The sequence below is a fragment of the Musca domestica genome, unplaced genomic scaffold (assembly GCF_030504385.1).
Source record: "Musca domestica strain aabys unplaced genomic scaffold, Musca_domestica.polishedcontigs.V.1.1 13, whole genome shotgun sequence".
NCBI classification, from domain to species: domain Eukaryota; kingdom Metazoa; phylum Arthropoda; class Insecta; order Diptera; family Muscidae; genus Musca; species Musca domestica.
Window position 1 is genome coordinate 13,177,472 of NW_026712172.1, and position 14,084 is coordinate 13,191,555.

Consider the following 14,084-nt stretch of genomic DNA (forward strand, 5'->3'; position numbering starts at 1 on the left):
TCTTACATCACATTTTATAAGAGTTATAATTATTCAAAATGGAGTGGACCGATATTACCCATTACCTGACCGAGAACTGTGGCAAATATTAGAATTTGCAAAGTTGGAGCCAAATCGGATTATTGCTTCTCTTTCCATGCAGGAAATATTTATATTTTTTGAAAATATTGTGGGGGAGGTACCAGAAGGAGTGGACCCGCTACTTCGCGGTAATATTCGGCATTTATTCTGATGCCACGTCGATAAATACGAGCGGAGATCGACCATCGGCTGTTATGGCGGTCCACACCATCACCATGGGCGGCGCTTGAGTTCTGGTGGCCAACCGAAGGTGAACACTTTCAGCTGACCTTTTTGGCAAGTAAACACGATCATTTTGTTTGTTTACAAACTGCTGGACAACAAATGTTTTCTCATCGGAGAAAACCAAATTCGGCAGTTCACCACTTTTGGCCAAGCGAAGCAACTCTTTAGCTCTTTTGAGAGTATTTTCTTTCTGTTGCGGTTTAAGTTCTTGCACTTTTTGGAAATTCAATGGCTTTACCCCGAGCTCATATTTCAAAATTTGCCGAATTGAATATTGCGATATGTTCAGCTCACGAGCCATTTTTCGGCCTCTGCGACGCTGGTTTCGATCAAGCCGCTTCCTTACTTTTCGAACCATTTCTGCTGATGTTGCTGTTTCTGTTTTCTTTCGTCCACTTCCTTGAAGTCGGGCTACGCTACCAGTATCATTGCAGCAAAACTGACTGAGGTCTTTTCACAAATATCGGGGAATATTAAGTCTGCAACAGCCCTACGAGCCATGAAACCTACAAAAATAATTAAGAAGACATGTGATAGAAGCCTATCCTAGGGCTACATGCGCAGTAACAAAGCAAATTTCCTAACAGAAACGTGCCATAAAGTTGGTGACAATCGATCAATGCTTAGTTTTTTTTTTTTATTGTTTAATTTATTGAATCTTTCATATCGTCATATGAAATCAAAAAAGGCGTAAGTTACAAAAAATTCAAAATCGACTTTTTGATTGATTACTATGTAATGCATCAAAATACACGTACCTGCTAAGTTTTACAGTCGTACGACTAAAAACGAACATTTTATTAACAAAATTCTAAAAGCCGTAACTGCAAGCGCAAACATTTCATAAACCAAACAGGTAACTTACGCCTTTTTAAAAAAAATAACTACCGCAAGTGAAGAAATAGAATAGAAAAGAAACAGACAAAAGAAGAGAAGCATGCCATGGGTTTTTAAAAACAGTTAGTTTTTGTTTTATTGTTTTTGTATTAGAGATCTTTCTGTTTTTGGTATTTCTGCATTTTTGGTTAGCAGTTAGTCTTTCTTTCATTGTGTTTCTAATAAAAACTATTTCATAAAGCAACTGCTTGCTTTTTCAAAGTTAAATAAAAAATCTCGATTAAAGTGCATTAATTTAATATGGAAATTGAAACAAATTTAAATATGTTAGTTAAGGACAGAAAAACAAATCAAAAACATTTAAATGCTAAAGACCGAATGACTGGTAAAATGTATACAGGCCTCAATAAAGGAATTGTGTGTGTAAAAAATCCTCGAATAATGGGAAAAATATGTCAATCTAAATTTTGTGAAAAGAGCTCATTGCGTCATTGCTCCCACTTTGCTGAAAATATACGCCAACAAATATTTGATCGATTTTGGAATATGACGTGGGGAGAAAAAAAGGTGTATGTAAGAAGTCACGTGGTCGTTTCTGAAAAAGCACGTAATGAGAACATTATTTCAAGGCGATCGCTTTCCAAACGTTATTATTTGCAAGCTAAGACAACACGTATCCAAGTCTGCCAGAAAATGTTTACGTCAACTCTTGGAATAACTGAAAAAACTGTAAGAAATTGGGTAGATGAAATCTTTTTAAACAGGGAACAACCGGATTTAGCTATTCCGAGAAGAAATACCTCGATTAAAGATAAAAAATACGAGAAGCGTCATAACTTTTTAAAAAATTGGTTAAATGATATTCCGAAACTTGAATCCCATTACCGAAGGCAGTACACCAAGAAACTTTATTTGCAAACAGATTTAAGATCATACAGCCAAATTTATAAATTATATTGTGAAGAATGCATTAAAAATAGCGATGATGAAGTTTCTGCAGTATCGTATCCAAAGTTTATGCTTACAGTAAAAGAACAAAATATTACATTATTTAAACCAAGGAATGACATGTGTAATACTTGTGTATCATATGAGGCAAGAAACATAACTGAGGATCAATATATCAGTCATAGATTAGAAGTTGATGAAATGCGAGATGAAAAAGCAAACGATATCGAAAATGCAAAGTCTGGTCTTTGCTTATTATTATGCATGGATATGCAAGCCGTAAAATTGATTCCTCAAACAAACGCAAGTGCTTCATATTATAAAATGAAATTGCAGGTACACAACTTTACTATTTATAATATCATCAGCCATGAATCTGACAATTATATCTGGGATGAATCTGAAGGGAATTTGGTAGCGTCTACTTTCACAACATGTATTATAAAACACTTAAAAAAATGTATACTTCAGTCACCAGATATTAACCATATTATAATATATTCGGATGGATGCTTTTATCAAAACCGCAATATCATATTGTCAAACGCATTACTATCCCTGTGTATTGAAAAAAACCTAACAATTGAGCAAAAATATTTAATAGTTGGACACACCCAAATGGAATGTGATTCAACTCATTCGATAATCCAAAGAAAAATAAACAATAAAAAAATTAATCTTCCTTCTCAATTCGTTGAATATGTAAACGATTCCCGTAAGTCTCCATTTCCACTCAACACCCATCATCTTACCCATTCATATTTTCTGGATTATGATTCTGTTCCTAAGCTTTACTCTTCCATTCGTCCAGGTAAAATTGTGATAATAAATATTTATGACCTGTTAATACAATCAAAAATATTTTACAGGAAAAAAAGCTGGAGATCCCACCGTTAACATGATTCGAGCATTGGGATACGATACGTCTGGAACTATTTACTTTAAAACAAACATTAAAGAGGAATATGCAATTCTTCCAAACCGAAAAGAAAAAGATACTTATAAAAACGAACCTGCTCCATTACATTCTCAGAGACTAAAAATTTCTAAAAAAAAGTGGGAACATCTCCAGGATCTTAAATCCTTCATACCAGAAGATTGCCATGATTTTTATACAAATTTGCCCTATGAAATTTAGCAATCAAACACTATCCTATACTATATTCTAATTTTTATCTATTTATGATATGAAATCTTTTTACTTTAAATGTTGTTTTTTTTTTGCTGAATTACTTTTTATGTTTTTTGTTTACTATAAGTATGTTAATAAAAAACAAAATAAAATAGTGAATCTAATTAATGAAGAACATTGGAAAACACTTCCTACATCGTAGCTAAATTGTTTTTATTGTAACTTACGCCCTTTTCGGATTCAGAAAATCTAATCCTCAAAAGGCGTAAGTTTCATAGCTCTGCAAATAATACAAAAATTCAAATTTTTTCTTCAAGTACTAATTCGATAGTGACAACTAAGCTTAACCTACAAAAATTTTGAAACAATTTTGTGTATTATCCATTTTCGGAAGTTTTTTGCTTCTCCTCTAAAATTTTTGAAATGTAAGTTACGCCTTTTTTGATTTCATATGACGATATATTTAATGAAAATAACAATAAGGTTTCATATCTTATATACTAATATTTTTATAGGGAGGTTGTCAATACAATCACCCCATATTTTTTTCATGCTTTAATTATTATTGTTTTTTTTTATGATATAGATGTGTGTTATTTTGTGGGCTTGTGGATACAGTTATATCCGTGAATTGATTGAGTAGGTAGTTAAGATTAGTTTAGATACAGATATATCTAAGTGAATCGCGGACTACAGAAATAGTCTTACGGATATAATGTTGCTTTGTTTAGATACAGTTATATCTAATCATCCCGCGGACTACAGTAATAGTCTTATCGATTTCTTCACTAATCTTCCCGCGGACTACAGTAATAGTCTTTTCGATTTCTTCACAGAAGCAGCTTCCAATTTAGCATACTACTACCTGTAGAAGTATAACAGTGGGCGACGTTCAATTGGCCAGACAAGAGCTGAAAATAATGAGAGCGTAAGACAACAAAAAAAAAAAACTATATGATAGAATGAGTGTCACGTCTGCGCAGTCTATCGTGTCCTCCGAATAGTAGGAGTTGGCGGGCCAAGTTATTTGGGTGCTCGGATAGTTTGTTTAAGTACTTGCGGCAAAGCTTCTTTATTTCTTCTTCAACAGTAAGTATATTTAGGTCCTTGTGGATGTTTGCGTTCCTTATGTACCATGGTGCACCTGTAATAGATCGAAGAATATTCGACTGTCTTCTTTGTAGAGGCACTAGCTGTGCCCCAGAGCTGTATGCCGTACGTCCAAATTTTCTTTATTATAGTCTTATATAATAGGACTTTATATTCTAATTTAATAGAAGAACGTATACCAATTAACCACTCAAGATTGGCCTTTTTTAGTTTAATTTGTGTGATTTTTGCATCGATGTGTTGCTTCCATGTAAGTCTTCGGTCCAGGTGCATTCCGAGATATTTTACGGTATCTTTCTGTGGAACTTGAGTATTAAAGATTTTTATCGTGGGGCAAAGTTCACGTCTTAGAGCAAAAGTAACATGTATGCACTTGCTTGCATTTACCGATATTGTCCATTTTGTCAGCCAATTTTCGAGAAGATATACATGGTATTGTAGTTTTTCCGACGCAATCAGAGGATCCTTGTCTATGCTAATGAAAGCAGTATCATCAGCAAACGTTGAGGTTAGAGTTTCATTGGTTGTGGGCAATGCTTAGTGGAATGACTTTCATAAAACTATCTGGAGTAAAACGCAAAAAAGTTATTCATTTTAATTTTCCAACAATTTCAAATTGTTGATACTCTTTTTTTATTTTTATGTAAGTACTAATTAATGTTATTTTTTCTTTAATTTAACTTTGGTTCTAATAACAAAAACAATTATTAATCTATCAAATTGCCTATGTCTTCTTTTCATCCTCGACTTCATCATGAAGGTAATCTTCAGCTTCGTAAAGTTGTCTCTGGCGATGAGACATAAACTCATATTCCTTCATGTCTTCACTGTAACCATCAATCATGTGATCTACCATACGATACTTTTTACGTTCCGGAGTACTCTTACGTTCTCGTCTTTTGGCTAAGAATGCTTCAAATTTTTCGGAATTCTCGGCAGCTTTGGCTAGTTTATTTTGTATTCTATTCAGTTGACTCTCAGAGGGTGGTGTCGAGGTAACCACCACCTCTGCTTCACTTGGTGGAATGCTATTAGCCGATTGATGTTGTTCCCAGGCTTGTTTAGATTTGCGCATTTTTGTTAGAATCTTAAGCATAATACCTTTATGATCCAGACCCAGGACATCGTGACGCATTTCTGGCAGTTTTGCACCTAATACTGGGGGTATTGCTGTGATGTCTTCTCCTGAGTGCTGCTGAATGGTTGTTTCTGCATTGGCTGTCGTCACTTTATTGCCATAGAATTCATTTTTAACAACATCTGTGGCATTTTTTACATAATCCTCTAACTCTTCCTTGTTTTCATCCTCCGGACCAAAATCCATATTTTTCAATAATGACTCTACTTGAACTATATTCGACATGATTTTATCTTTTACAAATTTAATGCGTGGTACCACACCCATCAAACCCAACTGTGATAGCTCATGTCTCAACAGACCAGTACAGTGCAGAAGTTCCTGTTCCAATAGAGCATCCTTTGCCACATCTCCAGTAGTTACCCAAAATACATTAACATAGGCAAAATCTTGGGAGATTTTTACACGTGACACCTGCAAACCTTTTCCTAGGATTTTTTCTGAAATCTCTCCCGTGGCCAATAGATCAGTTATATGTTTCATAAACAATTTATTCAAAACTGTCATGCGGCGAGAATCATTCTTTCCATTGCCTGTATTCGTTGTCTTTCCCCCAAAAGGTGATTGCTTAAATACTACATTCGACGAGGCTGATGCATCGGCAATTGGAATCCATCGTTTCTTGCTACCCTGGACACGATTACCAAACAGTTTACCCATGATTTTTCCCTGTTTGAAGACATTGCTGGTACTTTTGTTGTGTAGTGCTCCATTCTGTAGCCGGAGCCATCTCTTTTGGTCGTTTATGGTCTTGGAAATACATTTACAGATTGTTTGTTGATTTCGTAACATTTCTTTGTTTGTTATTGATTGATTCTATATTGTTTTATATACTAAATATTTAAATAATATATTTAATTCCACACAGCGGAATCCGCTCCGCCAGTGTTATGTCGTTGAGAAAGGAACTGGGATCAAAAAAATATGTTCACCGACAGGAACTGAAGAAATTTGTGTGATACGGTTTCTAACCTAGCATTTACACAAGATAAATTGTCTTGAATAAAAGATGTACAGAGTGAGATGAAAAAACTGCAACCAACTTATGACGGCTGTCATTTCTAGGCAACTTGTCCGACAGCTGTTAAAATTAGTCCAGTGACAGCTCATTATATTGTTTACAAGAGTACAAAAGCATTTTGGTGAGAATTTTCCGGGAACAAAGTTTTTCGTGATGGAATTCAAGCGTGATAGTGTGATTTCTTTATATTTGACTGGAAAACCACAAGTGACTATCGTATATGCATTCCAGCATTTAAATGTGAATAAATCTTTTGTGTCTCGTACGTGTTACTGGTAGCCTAGCCCGACGTCAAGGAAGTGGACGGAAGAAAACAGCAACATCAGCAGAAATGGTTCGAAAAGTAAAGAAGCGACTTGATGCAAATCCGAGGCGCAGTGGCCGAAAAATTGCTCGTGAGCTGAAAATATCGAAATATTCCAATCGGCAAATATTGAAAAAATGAGCTCGGGTTAAAGCCACTGAAATTCCAAAATGTGCAAGAACCTACACCGCAACAGAAAGGAAATATACTCAAAAGAGCCAAGAGTTGCTTCGCTTGGCCGATAGTGGTGAACTGCCGAATTTGGTTTTCACCGATCAGAAAACATTCGTTGTCCAGCTGTTTGTAAACAAATAAGATGACCATGTTTGCTTGCCAAAGAGGCCAGCAATGTGCACCTTCGGTTGGCCACATGGCAGAAGAATACAGGTAGATGCATCACCGCTTGGGAGCATTGATATGTCAAAAAAATTTAAATGTTTATTCAAATATAGGTAGTTTTTTATATGTTTTCTTATACTTCGTTATTCGGAGGCTATTATAATATGCGTTTTTCAAAAATTTTTACCAATTTAAATAATTTTTCATTCAACATTTTCAATTCCAAAATTAGTTTGACAGTTCATTGTCCCAGCAGCTGCATCGACGCGTCTACCTATATTCTTCTACCATGGGTTGGCCACCAGAATTCAAGCGCCGGCCTTGATGATGGTCGATCTCCGCTCGTATTAATCGACCGTGGCATCAGAATAAATGCCGAATATTATCGTGAAAATATTCTGAAAGGTGTAATAAATCCTTGGGCACGCAAATATTTTGGCCGCAGACCTTGGACATTCCAACAGGACTCAGCACACATCACACTCAGCAGGCGCCACCCAAGAATGGTTACAAAATGAGGTTTCTCGCTTCATTTCCAGCACACGAGGCCACCAAAATCTTCGGATACCAATCCGTTGGACTATGGGGTCCGGAGTATTTTGGAAAGCAAGGTTGGCACTAAAAATACCAAAGAGTCGATCACCTCAAGCAAGCGATTCGCCGGGAATGGGCCAAAATACAGCAGAGCAACATTTGGGGAGCGTGTGACGGTTTCATTGGCCGATTGTGGATCATAATTCGTGTCAAAGGTGACCAATTCGAACCAAACTAAACTTATTCTAAAATTTGATGATATTTCCGACATTTTCTGCTTTCATTTAATTAAATTTAAAAAAAATGTAAAAATTATGGTGTTTGATTTTTTTGCAGTTTTTTTATAAAACAATGTTTTCCAAGGCGAATCTCAGTGCAATTTCTGGAACAGAGCAAACATCAAAACAGTCATATTTTTACATTCCTGCGGTTCTGGATCGAACCTATTGTTGTAAGTTAAAGCGGCAAATAGACCACACAAATTATTTGCGCAAATTCACACGTATTTAGCACACACACGTTGCAAACGTTTGCACAAATGTCATTCGAAGTAAGTACTCAGCGAGTGAAGTCATTCGGAAAAATGTTTGAGAACGCAGCTATTGCCGTCGGCAAGTCAAAAATTAACTTCTATTCTTTTTCTTCTTTTGTTGTGTAATGCTTGACTGTTTATCACGAACTGAACAGATTTAGTGCAAACGACCACACACCACACAAACATTTGCGCAAACAAGCCGAAAAATCTAAATGGTTTTGATTTTTCAGATCGATTTGCACAAACTCGTACGTGTGACACATACAACCTTATTTCACTAACACACATAAGCGGTTTGCACAAAAATTTGTGTGGTCTATGGGCCGCTTAACAGAAACTATTGACCATGTTGGCTTATTTATATACCATTGCATAAAATATATTAAACTAAATTGTCATAAAAGTATGAATTGTATTTAAAAGAGGCTCCCTTTGCCCTAAGCTCCGCAATTCCATGACCGTTATTTCATATGATTAATCAATATTATGACTTACTGAATAAATCTCATTTGAAAAATAATCAGACACAGCTCATATTTAGCTAAACGCTTTTTTAATCAAAAGTCGAATTCGATGTCCCTAACTTAAATTTTGACAGCCAATAGTAAACACGAGCACGCACGTTGGTAGATTTCCAACGTCTTCCCTTGTTTAATTCTTCTTTGTAAAATCTTCCAAAAAATATGGGTGGAACACATAAAAAGAAGTTACGTGCTGAAAAAGCCAAAGTTAAACTAAAAGGCGCCAAATTGCCCAAAGGGTTAAATGTCACCAAAACCGAATTCAAAGTGCGAAAAATCACCATTAGAGAACAACTGAAAGAAGCCCAGTTTGTGGATGGCATAAAACAGGTGAATCTTAAAGAATGTCTCTCCAAGCTGAAACATCACAGTTCCAATTTTCGCAGTGAAGCATTAAAGAATCTACGGGATGCCATTGCCCTGGGTCATTCTGGAATTATGGGAAGTTTGAATGAACTCATTCAGGGAATATCTGCCGTATGTTTAGATCAAGATCGTGATGCTCGGCGCGAGGCATGTAAGACCTTCGGGGCCCTATTGGCATTTTTGCCCAAGGATGCTGTAGCACCATTTTTCCACATAATTTCGTCTTATCTACGTTGTGCCATGACCCATATCCAGCCGAATATACAAGAAGATTCCTTACTGCTGTTAGATGTTTTGTTGCACCACATACCCACTTTGGTGGCAAGTCATAGTGCTAAAATTCTTCATAATTTTTTGGAAATGATTTCACGAGTTCGAGCTGAAGGCGATAAGGCCGGAAGAATGTTGACCGTGAATATGGGACAGAAACAAACAACCATAAAATGGCGTTCCAAGGTGTTGTTGCGTTTGCAGCAAATGCTCGAGACACTGGCCGAATATAAACTTCAGCAGAGGCAAGAAGGGATTTTAAGTGGTAGCAACACAAGTGACGGTTTGATAACGCACAGCACTAAAACAGCACAATATTATGGAATTAAACGTCGCTTTGCGGCCAATCAATATTGTGATTTATCCCACATATTCAATCGCTCTGTGGGTAGTTCAGCCACCTCAAACGATGATGCAGCTGTGGATGAATTTGAACAATTACGTTCCTATGTGGATCATTTAATGCCATTGTTGTTGGAATCATGGCTAGAAGTACGACCCCAACAAACCACATCATGTAGTGTAGAGACCTTATTGACCCTTGATGCTAGCCTAACTCTGAAAATTGTTTTGGAAATCATTGAAAATCTGTGGTCCCTCATTGAAATCTATGAAGAACAAGTAAACAACAATGATTTAAGTTTGTGGTTCAAAGATCAGTATGCCGATGTATTTGCGGCAAATTTCTTGCAAAGTTCCTATCCTTATCAGCAATTCAATGTAGATGAAGGTAATATAGGCAAATGATTTATAAAGATCTTTAATAATATATCTCTAACTTCCTTTTAGATAATACTAATTCAAAAAAGAAACCGAAAAAATCACCTACCAGCCTGTCACCCTATTGTCTGCAACAAAACATTACAATTGGCTTTCTGATGTGCCGCTTTTATGCCAATGCCTTGGGACAGGAATCATCAAGATTTAATGCAGTTCTAAACTATTTGAGTAGCATACTGGACTCCTCCATGAGTAACAAGGGTTCGCAAGATTATTTACCATCGTTGGTAAAAGCAATACGTGCCTTGCTTTTGCAGAGTGGCCAGCATCTGTGTCACCTACATAAGGAATCAACCACCAAACTCCTACGCAGCTGCATTAAAGCATTTTTGGAAAATAGGTTTGGTGAAATTTCATCAAAAATCCTAATCATACTTTGTGAAATTGTCCAAAGTCATGAGCTATGCAATGTCTATGGAGCTGAGGAATTTTCCGAATTTTTGAAATTCCTACCCAATTTGCTTTTAAGGCCAACTGTTAATTTGGCCTGTTTGGTGGCAATGAGTAAATTGGGCAAACAACAAAATCAAGTATTTCTTGATGCGCTAAGGAATATCCTGCCTAAAGTGGTCGAACATTTGCAAAATATTCAAGTGACAGGTGCACCCAATGTTCTGGAAGGCAAAAAACATATAATGAATTTGTTCTACTGGACTCATCCACAAGACCGCGTTAATGCCTCGGAATTGACAAAAATAATTGACACTGCTGAATCAAGTATAACAGATAAACGTATCTCTGGATATTGTAAATATATATTAACGTTAGCTTAATATTTCTATTTCTATTTTATATTTTATTTTCTATAAAAGAATAGAACTTATTTCTAAAACAACAAACTATGCTTTTCTTTTAAGGTTCTTGGGTTTGAAGCGATCCAAAACACTTTGTTTTGTCTCTTCTAATGGTATAAAATCTTCACCACTCTCATCCACTTTATGGGCCTCAATAATTTTCTTCTTCGCTTCACGCACATCCGCAATGAATTCCTAAGATTGAGAAGGTCAACACACATTAATACAAATACACAGAGAAAGCTAGAAATTGACATACCTTTCTTTTCTGATCTTTAACAATTTGTTTGTTACGTGCCGCATTTGCACTGCCTCCTTTGCCTTTCATTTTGCGCCTCGAATTCATTTGAACTTCTGGTGGTTTCAAGAAGAATATAGCCCGCTTGGCATCAATCTTCTCCTGGAGCGTGGGTTCATCGACTGTGGCAATTTCGTTGGGATCCAACGTAATAAGCTCAGCAGGTATCTTCTCCAGCAGTGAATGGACTTCATGTTCACGACGTTGAGATTTAGTCTGCATTGGATTATCTTCAAGAGCGTCATAATTAGGCTCTCCAGATCCAGGAACGAGCAGTGATTGGAAGCCATTGGCTGTGGAGACACCCAAAATATCTTCGTACGGACAGAAACGCATGCCATGGACAAAGGAACCACAATGTTGGCGTAGATAAGGACGGCTTGCATTCTCTCCCATTATTAGATTATGATAAAGCTCACAATAATTACCTTGGCATATAGCCAAGACCCCTTTTTGTGATACTTCCACTTGACTTGCCGGCAAGCGTAATTTATATTTGGCCAGAGGGCCGTTTAGAGATCTAATATCCCAAACCTTTACCTTGCGATCCAGACCGGCTGTTATCAAATGTTGACCCTTGTGATCAACAGTTAGTGCCGACAAGGGAGTTGGATGGCAAAGCAGTTTTGCCAATGGTTCTCTTACCTTGGGTGACCACATCGATACCACACCCTTGCCACCACCAAGACAGAGTACTCCATTACTGGGATTTTGTCTCATTATACGTATTTCACCCAATTTTGTACCATAATTTCCCACCAATTCACCAATGGATACATCCAGCCAAGACAGATAACCATCTTTGTTTCCCGTGGCCAGTAGAAAATGATATGGCAGGAATTCCATGCGATTTACGCGATACATCCGCTTAATGCAATGTAGTTCGGTACCCTGATTATCATAAATATACACATGATCCTTTTGGGCACAAGCAAACATGGTGTGAACATGTAGATAGCTAACATCGGCTACTTCCTCCATAACATTCATTTCACAATGCATTTTCTTGGTAACCCAATCGAAGGAGCTGACATGGCCTTTGCGGCCGCCCAACAGCAAATGTCTTCCGTTCCTTGAATACCTCATACTATATGGACCGAATTCCAAATTCAATTTGAATAATTTCGAGGCCGACTGTATATCCACATTTGCGGCTATCTCTTCCTGGCGATATTCTGCAGTGACTTCGCCTTCATCTGCCTCTATGAAACCTTGCTGTTCGGTCAGCAACAGTTCTGTTCTCGCAGCCTGTTCAGTGGCATATTCCAAATAAACCTCTTTGCGTTGTTGCTTTTCCTTAAAGTATTTGGTTTTAATTCCGTCCACCTCCACATTCTCACCTCTGTTATATTTATCGAGAATGTGTTTTGGAATATTTGGTCGCTTGTCTTCGTACTTCTGATAGCCCTTCTTACGCTTCAAATGAGGTTTCAATGGTTTTTGTACGTTTTGTTCCACTTTAATTATTTCTCCTTTAAATTCTTGTTTTATTTTCGGTCTGTGTTTTATCTTTTTTACTTCTGATTCATCAACGACTTCCTGGAAATAGCGTTTATTTCCTTTCTTTTTGGTACCTACTTCATCCTCGCCCATTTTATAGAATTAGCTTAATCAAATAACTAAATATTCGTTTTTGAATCGAGTTTGTGGGGCTGAGATCCAACCAACGTGCTCGTGTTTACTTTTGACTGTCAAAATATAATGTTAGGGGTATATAATTCGACTTTTGATTAATTATTGCCCAGACGTATATTGCAGTTCGACATAATTCAAACGCGTAAGGGTTTAGGTCTTTCCATGACACAATTACACAAGGTAGCACAAACCATGGTACAAAGGTAGAGGAGCTACCAGCTGATTAATTTTTTTTATGTGTGCTCGACTTCTGCCATTTTTGTGTATGTATAGACTGTCTTGAAAAATAAAAACAAAATATTTTCAAAATCAATCATTGGAAGATGCGTACATTGCAGAGAGATTATTAAATATATTTTTCAGTTTTAGGATGGAATTGAAAGATTGAACAGTTTGGATCATATTTTTGAAAGAAACTCCAGGTATTTCCTTCATTTATCGCGATGAGGAAAAATATGAAACAAAAAATGAAAACAACTTTATATAATTTTGAGTGGTTCAGACAGGATGCGAGCATAGCCTAAGGTTGTATTTTTGAAGCTTTGCGAAGCTTTCTTACCTCCTTACTCTGCCATGGAACGAAGCTGCCTTCTAAATACAATTTTTCTTTTGGCGTGTGTACTGTTTTGAATTAAAAAATTAAATGATTTGAATTGATTTCAAATTCAGTTGTAAGAAAAATGCAATACTGCATAACAAATTGTATATTGGGAAAAATACCAACATTCCAATCATGGTTTGCTGTTCTACCCCAATATAAGAATTTATAAGAAAATGTAAAATAAACAAAACCAATTCTTGCATATTTAAATGTCTATTTGACAGAGTTGCATTTTCCCAGTTTTTTGAAGAAAGCACCCTTTCTTACTGAGGCTTTGGTCGCTCTAAGGAGTGGAAATAAATGCATAAACTATCAAACCGTGGCCACACAGTTTGCTGATAAGGTTAATATTTTCGTTCAGACCTCTGTCTTAAAAGGTCAGTTAATATTTTTTTTTTAAAAAATAATCTTGTCGCTGTTAAACATAATGCGCACCACTAATAGGCATTTTACGTTAATTTTGACCCTTGAATTGCCAATTTACAACCATTTTACCAAAAAAATATTCGGTGTATAAAACAAAATCTGTGTTCAAAATCAGAGATGAGTACTGTTTTTTAAACAGTGAAATTTGATAAGGCAAATTGCAGAAAATGCAGAGCTGGGAAGACTTAT

General features: G+C 36.5%; 3 protein-coding genes across 3 annotated transcripts; 1 reads left to right on the forward strand and 2 right to left on the reverse strand.

The window, feature by feature from the left end:
• Window positions 1–4,918: 4,918 nt before the first annotated feature.
• Window positions 4,919–6,395, reverse strand: LOC101896767 (uncharacterized). Its single transcript, XM_005185531.4, has one exon. It carries the CDS (start codon window positions 6,261–6,263, stop codon window positions 5,058–5,060), a length of 1,206 nt encoding a protein of 401 aa, XP_005185588.2. The 5' UTR covers window positions 6,264–6,395; the 3' UTR covers window positions 4,919–5,057.
• Window positions 6,396–8,813: 2,418 nt separating this feature from the next.
• On the forward strand, window positions 8,814–10,980 carry LOC101897113 (testis-expressed protein 10). The gene is made up of 2 exons (XM_005185533.4): window positions 8,814–10,091; window positions 10,151–10,980. The coding sequence occupies exons 1-2, from the start codon at window positions 8,888–8,890 to the stop codon at window positions 10,912–10,914; spliced, it is 1,968 nt and encodes a 655-aa protein (XP_005185590.2). The 5' UTR covers window positions 8,814–8,887; the 3' UTR covers window positions 10,915–10,980.
• Window positions 10,855–12,929, reverse strand: LOC101896937 (WD repeat-containing protein 46). Its single transcript, XM_005185532.4, has 2 exons — window positions 11,195–12,929; window positions 10,855–11,130 (listed from the first exon to the last, which is right to left on the reverse strand). Exons 1-2 carry the CDS (start codon window positions 12,824–12,826, stop codon window positions 10,981–10,983), a joined length of 1,782 nt encoding a protein of 593 aa, XP_005185589.2. The 5' UTR covers window positions 12,827–12,929; the 3' UTR covers window positions 10,855–10,980.
• Window positions 12,930–14,084: the final 1,155 nt, after the last annotated feature.